Source organism: Camponotus vicinus, unplaced genomic scaffold, assembly GCF_025532165.1.
Source record: "Camponotus vicinus isolate PSW18456_S1 unplaced genomic scaffold, iyCamVici1.0 SCAF_1, whole genome shotgun sequence".
Taxonomy (NCBI): Eukaryota; Metazoa; Arthropoda; class Insecta; order Hymenoptera; family Formicidae; genus Camponotus; species Camponotus vicinus.
The window spans coordinates 24,716,307-24,729,564 of NW_028141945.1; the positions used below are offsets into that span (position 1 = coordinate 24,716,307).

Here is a 13,258-nt window from a genome sequence, read left to right on the forward strand (position 1 = left end):
AAATAAATTTTTAAAACAAATCTTAGATTTAAATTTTTAAATCATCTTAACATCCTTGATATAAAAGTTTGAGATTATTATGTGTAATTTAAATACATATTTATATTACAAATTGTATATTTAAGACAATAAACTGTAGTGATTAGAAAATATTTTGAGAATTGTAATAGTAATCGTTTGGCTAAACTTTGGCTAAACTCAAGCTTTCATTTAATACAATATCAATACCTTTGAATTGGAAAAAATATCGTTCAATCTTTAAATTACTAAACCGTTATTTTGGTGGATATATCAATATAGCATTTAAAACAAAACGAGAAATTTCATATTGTAAAGTTGAATGATAATAAAAGATGTATAATTTATAAGGATTCTGTTAATATTCATACCTGTTACACATAACAGTTGATCATGTTTGCTGAGAATTATTAAATTTTGTAATTATTTGACACAATTTAAAAATTCTCTACATTTACAGATATAGTATCTTATAACAAGCTAGTATATCTCATAACAGCTCACACAATAGCTGTTGACGACTTCCGTATGAATGTAATTTTGAAATAAACAAACATACATTTGGATTAAGAAGTTAAATATGTATGTATATCGATCAAGAAGTATTTCTGTTGAACTATTTTTTTGAACAAACTTAGAGATATTTAAGAAATTATTATTAACTGATTAACCCGCTTATTTTCCAGTCTAAAAATCACACGTAATCCCGTGTAAAAAAGATTAGATTCTCTCACAAAGAGACCACCGAACGCAGATTCAAACAAAATAGGATAATACCCGAAACGTCCGTTTACTTGTTTTTAGGGCCTTATAATTCGTTCGATCCGAATGACTCACCACTGACTGGATGATTTCGGGAATATAATTGTTACGCCCTCTTTTCGACTCATGTTTCTCTCGGTTTGGACGTAACATATTTATAGAAGCAAATAATATTTTGATATTATTTATATTTGAGAAAAATATTCTTTAGCGTAAAAGATTTCTACTAAAGACACTTTGCGTCGAGCTTATTAACTTTACTAACGGTACTTTGCATCTCATTTGACTTGATTGATACATTTTAGCAGACATATCGATATAAGGTCTAACAAAAGATGTACATAATAAAGATGAAAGATCGTACTCCTAAAACATATGTTATTTATAAAAATATTATAAATCTTCAAATCATACTTTGTTATACATAACAGATTCTATGATTTTTGGAGAGAATATTATGTAATGCGGTTGATGGACACTATCTGAGATTTCATAAGTTATGCATGGATATTGATATGGAAACCTAAAAATTTTCATAAATTCTCTTTTGAAGACCCATTTGTATAATACCAGCAAATTTTCACATCATAATAGTATTTCTTTCCTTCATTTTGAAATATTATTTCTCTAAATGTGATACGATCATTCCAATTGCAAATCTGATTTTGTCCTTTCTTTTCTCATTTTCAAACCTTTCTTTTAATTATCTTTATATTACAATCTCTAACTTGTGAAAATATAATAACAACATTCAAACAAAACTAAGCGATTTAAAATAATGCAATGATTTAAATTTTAAATACTTTTATAATTAGTATAATTTCTTCATACATTGATATATGGACAATAAAGTATATTATACGCTGTGTAATATCATATCTCTAATATCTGTATAATTTTTATATTTTTATGTAATAAATATCATATTTTATATTATGTAAATTATTCTATATAATATATGGTATTCAATATAATAATTCTATATAATATTCTATATAATAAATTCTATATATATATATATATATACACATATATAGAATTATTATATATGTATATATATAAAATATGTATAAAATACATATATACATATATTCTCCATATATGCATTTTAATTTATAAGTCGCACATACTCACCTTCTTTTATATCATCTCATACGTGTTTTCTTTCGTTTTATATAATTTCGTTTTATATAATTTATATGAAATTATCCAATATAAGACAAGCAATAAAAATTCCTTTGCATCATTTATACTTGAAATTAGAATTGTTTTTTATAAAATAAATTAGATTGAATATTATATAAATTTAATAATTAGCAAGATTTTTAAACATATAATATTATATTAAGTCAAATAATATTTGATTTGATAGAAAAATAAACATATAATTAAATCTATTATATCAAATATTTGATTTTATTTATAAGTATGTATATTAAATGAATTTATTGAACAAAAAAGAATTAGGTTACATTTACATTTATTGAATTATATTTCGAAATATAAAATATTATTATTACACATTTGAATTAAAAATGTATAATGTTAGAAGTATTTACAAAATATTTATTAAATATTATTAATTATGTAACGTAGAGCTGTTGTTTATGTATTTATATATACCCAGATAGCAAAGTCTGTAGAAAGCAAATCATGCCAAGTGTCTGCTATCAACTAATGTTAGCAAAAAGGCTACAAATTTGGTACTGAAGCTGTTATTACCGATTAAGTTGACAAATTGATGTCAAAAATCGAGCAAAGCCTGCTCACAGAATCTGATGCAGATTGGTGGCAGAAACCAAGCAGGATTTGCTAATACGACTTGATATCAGATTATTGGCAGAAACCAAGCAGGATCTGTATGGTTTGCATGCGTGATCTGATGGCAAATTGCCATCAATCTGCATTTGATTCGATAGTTTCTTCGCTTACCGCCCATACAGCACAACAAGATGCAGAAACATTGTGGCAATGTTTTATTGCAATATTGCAACGTTTTATTTCATAAACGTTATAAAACGTTGCTGCAAAATTACATCATATTATACTACATTTAACTCCTATTTTATTTTTACAGGCATTAAACAAAGAAAAACAATAGATTTTTATTTCGAAGTTGATTTGAAGTTTTGCTTCAATAGATTTTGTTCCAATAGATATGAAGTTTTATTTTAATTTTTCAACATGTTATATGTATTCTATTAATGTTACATCATAACATAATAAGTAAATAAAGACATATTTAACTACAATATATCGTCAATAATTACATTTATATACCCAAAAATAAATAAATAAATAAATAAATAAATAAATAAATAAATAAATAAATATATATATATATATATATATATATATATATATATATATCTGTAAGGCGCCAGGCGGACACGTCGTCGGCACGATCCCGTGTCCACGCCTCGCGTGGCACTTGAACCTGATACGCTTCGAGCTGTCTTATGCAGCCGTACGGGACAGAGTCGTACGTTAGCTCTCGACCAAGACGGTTTCTCGGTCGGTCGCCGATGTCTGCGCGCCTTTTACCTTTATACATTGTGTCAATTCTTAAATAAAGACAATCCAACAGACACCTTACAAATTCAGAAATGGGATTCCATTGGCGTTGAATTCGGCATTACGTATTAAGAAGAAATCGTTTATGTTTATGTGTCCGATTTACGAAGTCGCGGAAAAAGTTATATTTGTGAAACCGCGAACGAATTAAGAGAAAATCGTTTATGTTGTGCGTCCGATTTATGTGATCTTTATGTGTCCGGTTCGCGTAAACTTATGAACTTATAGACCCTTATTGTGTTATGTTTATGGAACAGTAACGCCTTTTACCGCAGCCGTTCAGATTTCGTGTTTTAAATCTGATTTATGTGTGTTGCGAATCTCAACGATTGGCTACGTTCTTAAGACTGTGCGTCACTATCCGCGTACGAGCTGGTAGACATTTTACGAACAATTACGACAGTCTGATAGACTCGAGACAGAGTGTTATGATGAATGCGCTTACTGCAGCCGACCTTAAGGAGAAATTGAAGAGCAGAGGTTTGCCGACAATGGGCACGAAGGCAGAACTAGTAAAGCGGTTGTTGGAAGCAGGATTCCAACCCAAGAATTCGCCCATGATGGCGCACGCAGAAGAAGAATTTGAGGCATCGGCCCAACCTCAGCTAGGGACGAGCGAATCAATGCAGCACACCGAAGGAAGACGTCAATTACGTGGCGCAGAAACAACGAGAAGGCGATAATTTCTGGCGGACAATAGAACTATAGCTAAGCGATAAGGACAGTAATATTGCGATGAAATTTAACGCGTTGATCAATTTGGGGAGTCCTATTTGTTTTGTTACACAGCGTTATATTCCGCAGAAATATGTAATTCATGATTCAGGACGCGATCGATATTGCGGTATTAACGGTAGCGGGTTAAAAATATTAGGCCTTATAGAAGCGACAATTGTATTTGATCACAAGAAATATACCATTATGTTACGTGTCGTTGCCGATAAAACAATGTAGAGTTTGACAGTCTTAGGACGTGACTTTAGACTGAGATTGGCAAAATTGTCATTGAGCAATGAAAAAGAGATCGTCGATATTATGAATATTGAAATAGGCGAAGACTTTCGCGTAACGCCACAAGATATGCGTATTAACGAGGACCTTCCGACTGAGAACGCGAGCGCGAGATTTATTCGAGAGATATTATGCTAACGCGCAAAAATCGAATCCCGTCGAATCCCGCGGTAGAGAACACCATGAAACTTACGCTTACGAATAACAAACCGTTTTCGTGTACGCCGCGTAGACTCTCGTACGATGAAAAGTCCAAATTGAGACGTATTGTAGATGACCTGACAGCTAAAGGCATTGTTGCGTGCAATATAAACCATAGTGGGCCCACTGTAAACGTTGATGCTCGATAGCATCTTCCAAACATCTTATCTACTCACGACGAGCGTTGAGCGATGGGCCTGCGAGCCCATAAACTCGGCGGTTCACACGTATGTAGGGACCAAGGCGAGAAAATCTCGCACGCGCGTCCTCTTCCCTTCGGGGACCTTTTCGAGAGGACCGACTCAAGTGCGAGCGAGTCCGCTATCGTCCGTCCTAGCGTACGCACATAAAAATTTATATATTGCGATATAGGAGACCGAGCTCTCCGCTCGCTATTTTCGTTGCTTTTCGAAAATCGATAATAGATCTACGTGGAGACTGAGTCTCTTCACGTGATAACTTATATTATCTATATTAACCCATTCAGACCCTATGTACATAATTATGCACAAAAACTTTAAAATCATGTGAAATAGTTATTTTTTAGAATTAGTTTCCCTGCGATCTCTCGGTGGACTAAATAATAATAAAAATAATAATAATAAAAAGAAATAATAAATAATAATAAAATAATAATAATAATAATAATAATATATAATTTATTACATTACCAGAAAAAATTCAGGTCTGAATGGGTTAATGAGGCCGAGACCTCACGTACCAAGGATACATAATAAAGTGCATTATAAAGAAATCGCGTGTGAATTATAACCCTCACACACCACTGCAATCCATGGTGCCTGTGAGGTCGTTTGCGTAACGAACGCAAACGGCTAAAAAGAGAATAGACGAGCAGTAACTCAAAGACATCGACCAGCGGCATTCATCGACACTTTCCAAAGGACCAGGAAATCATAATATTATCACTGCGACAGTCATCGGCTCTTCCAACCAGCTATATAGAGATTTCGTCCGTGGATTAGAAGCACATTGGATGATATCGGAAGATGAAGTTACGCATCGATAAACAGGCTAACGGCAAATACATTCCACACATATAAAGAGTGTTCGATTAAGCAATTTTCCTGTCTCTTCTTCCACCTTCTCCCATACCTTACCCTCGAAACACAATGGCCGACCGAATCAAACTTCTCATTCAGAAACGAACGTCATTAAAGGCACAGATTACCAGTTTAACAAATCTGGTCGAACGTGAACAATACGATAAGACCGCGTTAAAATTACGTATGAAACGGGTCACAGAACTTTACCACGCGTACGAGGAATTTAATGATGAGCTCATGTTATTAGATTCGAATGATCATCACAATGACGAATTTGTAACGGTTCAAGGAAAATTTTACGCACTTGCGGGCAAAATCGAAAATATAATAAATCCTTCTATAGCTTCTGTCAACGCCGACGCATCGGGTAACTCAACACCGTCTCATATGTCAGCGATGACAGGGTGCACAAAACGACGAGTAAAATTACCAGCAGCGTCTTTACCTAAATTTGACGGTCGATATGAGAACTGGCTATCATTCAAAAACTCCTTTCTCGCCATGATAGATACACAAACAGATTTATCCGATGTAGAAAAATTGCAATATTTAAAATCGGCATTGACAGGTAATGCTGCTAATAAACTAAAAATCTTGGCCATAGAAGGTTCGAACTATGAAAAGGCGTGGGAATTAAACGTTCCTACGAAGTAAAACGAATTTTAATTTCCCGTCACATTTCGTTGCTTTTAAATTTACCCGCAGTTCGCGTATCTAAACGCGTTCGAGAAATATCCAAACTAGACGATGACAAATCTATCCGCAGTCAAGAAGGGACGAATTTCAAATAAGACATTCGTGATCAACGTAGAAAATAGTTGTACGGCGTGTAAAAACAAACAGCTTCCACTATTTAAATGTCCCCAGTTTAAACAATTAACCGTACCTAAACGTCTCGAATTTGTGAGAAACGCTATACTTTGTTATAATTACCTACGATCTCATCGCGGTAAGCCTTGTAACTATAGTAATTGTACTGTTTGCCAAAAGCGTCATAATACATTATTACACTTGGAGAAAAACACGGCCGTACCGGCGTCAACTGACACAACAAAACCTCACGAAATAAAAACTGAATGACAAATAGAAAAGAGTGAGAGGGCGGAGTGTCTCGCAGCGGCTTTACCGAATTTTACTCCTCAATTAATGACAACTGCAACGATTTATGTACAAGACAGGGATCTCAATTTAATCAAATGTCGCGCGTTGTTAGACACATGTGCCACTGCCAACTTTATTACTGAAAAACTCGCAAAATCTTTACGACTCCCTGTAATCTCATGCACGTTACCGGTCGGTGCAATTAATTCTATGAATACAGTTTCAAAGGGAATCATCTCAGTCACCATTCAATCACTGCACAGCGAATATTGCAAGACTTTATCATGTTTATCAATTCCGTTAATAACAGAAATGGTCCCTTCCGAAACCTTCCCGCGGCATTTAATAAAAATTCCGTCTAATATTAAATTAGCCGATCCGGAATTTCATTTACCGCGTTCCGTAGATTTATTGATCGGAGCCGGAACAACTTTATCATTATTTTCATTTGGTCAAATTAATCTATCTCAAGGAAATCACGATTTATATTTACAGAAAACTCGGCTTGGTTGGATTGTAGTGGGCGAAATAACATCACGGAATCGTCTAAGAAACGCGATATGTCAGTTAACTAACCTAGAACAACAAATTGCTAAATTTTTGACCATCGAAGAAATATCATCCGAAACACTGAAATCTCCCGAGAAACTCGAATGCGAAGAACATTTTATAAAAAATGTTACTCGTGATGAAAGCCGCCGCTACAAGGCGATTACTGTTTCGCAAGGGTAATATTCACCTCGGTGATTCGCGAACTTCAGCACTTAAACGTTTAATATCTCTCGAACGGAGGTTCAGATCAGATTCGATGTTAGAAACTGCCTATTCGCAATCGATCCAAGAATATCTAAATCTAAAACAGATGTCTATAATCGATGACCCTACAGACGATGGATTTTATATGCCACATCACGCCGTAATCAAGACTTCGAGTGCCACTACTAAGGTTCGGGTGGTGTTTGACGCGTCGGCGAAATCGAATACTGGCACATCGTTGAATGACGTGTTAATGGTAGGACCGACAATTCAAGACACACTATTCGCGCACTTAATCCGATTCCGCACATATAAATACATCATGACCGTAGACATAGAAAAAATGTATAGACAGATATCTCTACACGAGGATGATCAGGCGTGTCAACGCATACTTTGGCGTCAAAATGGTCAAATAAAGACGTTGCAACTCAACACTCTCACTTTTGGCGTGTCATCGTCACCATATCTCGCTATACGGACAATTCACAAACTTACCAAAGACGAAGGCGACGCATATCTCGCAGCTGCACGCGTACTCAGAACTCACTTATATGTGGACGATCTATTAACCGGTGTCAACACCATTGACGAAGCTCGCGCGTTACGAGACAACATAATCGCATTATTAGCTCAAGACGATTTCAATATACAACAATGGGCATCGAACGACGAACGTATTATTAACGATTTGATTCCTGATGCTGTCAATTCAAACCTTACTAGATAAAAACAACCTCTTGAAAACACTAGGTATATCGTGGAGTGCATATGACGATACGCTACGGTATTCCGTATATCCGATGAACCGAAAGAATCACGAAACGAACCATTATTTCGGAGATTGCGAAGATTTTCGACCCGCTAGGTATTCTAGGACCCGTCATATTACATGCAAAAAAAATGATGCAGGATTTGTGGCGGAGTAAAGTAGACTGGGACGAATCAGTTCCATCTAGCATACATACAGCATGGCTAGACTTCGTGACGCAATTAAATTCAATCAATGAATTATCTGTTGACCGTCCGGTAGTAATCTCGGATTATATAGACATACAAATTCACGGATTTTGCGATGCGAGCCAAAACGGCTACGGCGCCTGCTTATATATTCGGTCGAGTAATCAAAACAACGACGTGCAATGTCGCTTACTTTGCGCTAAATCGAGAGTCGCACCGTTAAAACCCATAACAATACCGCGTCTCGAATTGTGCGGCGCACTTTTATTGGGCAAATTATCTCGAGAGGTGCAACGTGTATTGGGTCTCTCCCCTAGTAAGACGGTATTATGGAGCGATTCCACTATTGTATTACACTGGATCAAAACTTCACCTCACCGCTTAAAAACACGTCTCCCATCGCGTCGCGCAGATTCAAGAAATCACGGATTCGCAATCATGGAGACATGTTAAATCGGGAGATAATCCGGCCGACGCATTATCAAGAAGCCAACTACCGAATGCCTTCCTTAATAATCAGCTGTGGTTTATCGGATCACCGTGGCTGTCGAAAGATGAAATCGAATGGTACAACGAGAATGTAAAATTAAACGAAATACCAGAATTAAGGAAAAATAGGTGTCAACAATTTCTCACGACAACAGTATATTGAAAAAATATTTATCGCGATTATTGAAAATTATTGCACTGTGCTTATGTTTCCAGTCAAAAAATACACATCGCGGACAGTTAAACATAGAGGAAATAAATAAAGCGAAAACTAGAATAATGAGAATTATCCAAGCCTTGTGTTTTTCACGCGAATTGAACGAGCTCGCGAACAAACGATCAATAAGTAAAGGTAACATCGCTGTACTAAATCCGTTCATTGACTAAAACGGTTTAATTCGCGTCGGCGGACGCCTTAAAATGTCAGAACTAGGCTTACCACAAAAGCATCTTATCTTGCTTCCGAGTCATTATTTTTTCACGGATCTTATTATCAAGGAAACACACGAGAAATACTACCATATCGGTATTCAAGCGACTTTGTACATGATTAGACATAAATTTTGGCTACTCGATGATCGAAATCAAGTGCGCAAGGTCATGCGATCTTGCGTACGCTGCTTTCGATTTAATGCCGACACGGTTAATTATAAAATGAGCAATTTGCCGAAATTTTGAGGAGCGACAAGCAGCTCCTTTCTACAATACGGGTGTTGACTTTTGCGGTCCGTTCTATATCAAAGAAAAAAAATATCGAAATACCATCAAGGTATATATATGCGTGTTTGTATGCATGACTATAAAGGCTGTACATCTTGAAGTCGTGAGCGATCTAATCACCGACGGATTCCTCGCGGCTTTACGGCGTTTTATCGCGAGATGAGACATCCCACGAACGTGTACTCAGATAACGGAACTAATTTCAGAGGAGCAAACAATCACTTAAAAGAACTATACGTTCTTCTTAATTCCGATGAGTATAAATTTCAAACGGAACGATTCGCTGTTGAACACCGAATCGCATGGCATTTTATACCTCCCATGGCGCCACACTTCGGTGGGCTATGGGAATCCACGGTGAAATCGTTCAAACATCATTTTAAACGTGTAGTTGGTGAACTCCTGTTCACTTTTGAAGAGTTAAACACGTTCGTGATCGAAATCGAAGGAATACTAAACTCCAGACCCATATCCTTCATATCATCCGATCCAAACGATTTATTAGTCCTTACGCCCGCACATTGCTTAATCGGCAGGCCATTGACTGCCTTACCCGAGCTTGATTACTCGTCTGTCCCAGTCAATCGTCTATCCGCCTGGCAACACATATCCAAGGTACGACAGGATTTTTGGGCACGCTGGAGTCTGGAATACCTTAACGAACTCCAAATTCGACGCAAATGGTTTAAAGACGGAGAAAAAATCAACTTCGGAATGATAATGCTTATAAAGGAGAAGAACCTTCCATGCACACAATGGGCGCTAGGACGGGTCATAAACACCCATACAGGCAAGGATGACATAACGCGGACCGTTACTGTCAAAACAGAGACAGGAGAATTAAAGCGAGCTGTAAAATATATATGTCCGCTCCCAACCAAGCAACATCCGAACGTCGACGAAACTAAGATTATATAAACCTTATGTATATACAGCTATATAATATAATTTACGGTTGATCGGTACCCTCTCAACGGGGGGAGTACTGTTGCGTGCAATATAAACCATAGTAGGCCCACTGTAAACGTCGATGTTTGATAGCATCTTTCAAACATCTTATCTACTCGCGACGAGCGTTGAGCGATGGGCCTGCGAGCCCGTAAACTTGGCGGTTTACACGCATGCAGGGACCAAGGCGAGAAAATCTCGCACGCGCGTTCCCCTCCCTTCGGGGATCTTTTCAAGAGGACCGACTCAAGTGCGGGCGAGTCCGCTGTCGTCCGTCCTAGCGTACGCACATAAAAATTTATATATTGCGATATAGGAGACCGAGCTTTCCGTATTTTCGTTGCTTTTCGAAAATCGATAATAGATCTACGTGGAGACCGAGTCTCTTCACGTGATAACTTATATTATCTATATTAATGAGGCCGAGACCTCAGGTACCAAGGATACATAATAAAGTGCATTATAAAAAAATTACCTCACGTACCAAGGATACATAATAAAGTGCATTATAAAAAAATCGTGTGTGAATTATAATCCTCACACACCATTGCAATCTAGGCATTATCCAAGAGAGTACGTCAGAATATGCCTCGCCAGTCGTTTTAACGAAAAAAAAAACGGGGAGACAAGAATGTGCATTGATTTTCGAGCGCTTAACGCGATAACAACTCGCGATAATTTTCCACTCTCGTTAATTGAAGACCAATTGAATTTACTAGAAGGAAAAAAGTATTTTACAACATTAGATTTGAAAGATGGATTTTTCCACATAAAAATGCACGAAGACTCCATAAAATATACCTCATTCGTCACACCATTAGGGCAGTATGAATACGTGAGGATGCCCTTCGGGTTAAAAGGCGCCCCTCTCAAGTTTCAGCGTTATGTTGCGCAGGTCTTCAAAGATCAAATTACCGCGGGGGAAGTATCTGTTTATTTGGACGACTTTCTCATCGCGACCGAAACAATAGAACATCATCTTCGGGTATTAGTAAAAAGGGATAAACTTCCGAAAAGCCCATACCTCCGATTGGGTTGAAATTTTGCACAGACCCTCTCCTTAACGATATAAGAAAATGTACCAAGGGATTTTTGGCGCATCGGCACCGTTCCGCCCCCACCCCCTCCCAAAGTTAAAAAATGTTTTACCCTGTATCTCCGAAAATATCGATTTCAGAGAAAAAAGTTTCAAAGAAAAGTTCAAGCTCTTGAAAAGATCTACAAAAAAGGTTATATACATTTTTTTCGTAAGCTCATTATTTTGGCTATTATGTTATTTGACTATTATGTATTTAAAAATAGTAATTTTAACCTATAGTGCTAATCTTTTTTTTTTAACAAATTAAAACCAGTATGGTAAATATGCATAAAAAGTCAGACCTCGCCGATTTTATCGCCACTTCAATGTTATAGAGGAGGTTGTTCTGAGTAATTCCCCGCAAAAAATAAGTGAGAGGACGGCATTAATTTAGAAGATATAACAAGTTAAAGTTTGACAATTTTAACGCTTCTTTTAGGCATTATAGATTATTATTAACAACATTATATATGTATATGAGGTTTGTTTACATTCTACTGATCTATTTAACATTTTCTATAGTACATGCGCAGACGCAGTGGGTTTCGCCCCCCTTCCCCCAACCCATGTCTGAGATATGGAATACACACACACACACACACACACCACGCGCGGGGGGTGCAAAGGGGCCTTCGGCCCTCCCTCCCGCACCACCTCGCCGGTAGGCAAGGTGGACCTCGCTTTGCCACAATAGACACATGCTAAGTTGTAAAGCGAAGTCCACCTTACCTACCGGCGGGGTGGTGCGGCAGGGGGAGCCGAAGGCCCCCTTGCACCCCCCGCGTATGTGTACGCACGTGCGCGCGCACTATTTTCTAATTTAGTACCCAAAATAACGAGTTTACGAAAAAAATGTATATAACCTTTCTTGTAGATCTTTTCAAGAGCTTCAACTTCTATTCGAAACTTTTTTCTCTAAAATCGGTATTTTCGAAGATACAGAGTAAAATATTTTTTACCTTTGAGGGGAGGTAGGGACGGAACGGTGCCGATGCGCCAAAAATCCCTTGGACGATTTTCTTATATCGTTGTGAAGAAGGTTTCTGCAAAATTTCAACCCAATCGGAGGTATGGGCTTTTCGGAAGTACACCCGTAAAAAGTATTTAAGCTCCTCACCGCGAATCTTCTGGAACTACGTCTGGATAAATGTCGATTCCTTCAAGCAAAATTAGATTATTTAGTGTAACGGCGTATTTGATAGATCGTGCACGATCACGGTCTGCGTAAGGTCGTAATTAAAATCGTCATAAGCGATTATATTAAACCGTTGATGATTTCGTCCGCGGTCTCCGTTATTTTCGATTGTTTACATTGCCGAGCAGTGGAAGAGCGGCTCGACGGCTCTCGAAGTTCGGGAAGTCAACGGTGGAGTCAGTCGCAGCATGACAACCAAGCAATCATAAGACAAAGCGAACACATACGAATATAATTTCGTTATCTGGATACGTTCCCAGGCGTCGTCGCGATCCGAGTGCTAGCTCGAGACGTCATCGCGACTCAGAACGTAACCCGAGGCGTTATCACGAAGAATTCGCTGCGTAACATTTCATAAAAATCATAAAGAAAATTCATATC

General features: G+C 37.3%; 3 protein-coding genes across 3 annotated transcripts; all 3 read left to right on the plus strand.

The window, feature by feature from the left end:
* The first annotated feature begins 5,696 nt into the window (after window positions 1–5,696).
* Window positions 5,697–6,284, plus strand: LOC145961011 (uncharacterized). The gene has a single exon (XM_083080829.1). The coding sequence runs from the start codon at window positions 5,697–5,699 to the stop codon at window positions 6,282–6,284; it is 588 nt and encodes a 195-aa protein (XP_082936955.1).
* A 1,135-nt stretch (window positions 6,285–7,419) lies between these two features.
* Window positions 7,420–9,099, plus strand: LOC145961074 (uncharacterized). Its single transcript, XM_083080951.1, has 3 exons — window positions 7,420–8,164; window positions 8,356–8,771; window positions 8,860–9,099. The coding sequence occupies exons 1-3, from the start codon at window positions 7,420–7,422 to the stop codon at window positions 9,097–9,099; spliced, it is 1,401 nt and encodes a 466-aa protein (XP_082937077.1).
* A 716-nt stretch (window positions 9,100–9,815) lies between these two features.
* Window positions 9,816–10,574, plus strand: LOC145961144 (uncharacterized). Its single transcript, XM_083081069.1, has one exon. The coding sequence runs from the start codon at window positions 9,816–9,818 to the stop codon at window positions 10,572–10,574; it is 759 nt and encodes a 252-aa protein (XP_082937195.1).
* The last annotated feature ends 2,684 nt before the right edge of the window (window positions 10,575–13,258 follow it).

Bases quoted from the DNA above. Each gene is read 5' to 3' on its own strand.
- LOC145961011 (XM_083080829.1), top strand. From the start codon at position 5,697: ATGGCCGACCGAATCAAACTTCTCATTCAGAAACGAACGTCATTAAAG.
- LOC145961074 (XM_083080951.1), top strand. From the start codon at position 7,420: ATGAAAGCCGCCGCTACAAGGCGATTACTGTTTCGCAAGGGTAATATT. The intron at 8,165-8,355 runs GTATTATTAACG...TCGACCCGCTAG, and splicing joins ATGGGCATCGAACGACGAAC to GTATTCTAGGACCCGTCATA. The intron at 8,772-8,859 runs GTATTATGGAGC...CGCGTCGCGCAG, and splicing joins GTCTCTCCCCTAGTAAGACG to ATTCAAGAAATCACGGATTC.
- LOC145961144 (XM_083081069.1), top strand. From the start codon at position 9,816: ATGAGACATCCCACGAACGTGTACTCAGATAACGGAACTAATTTCAGA.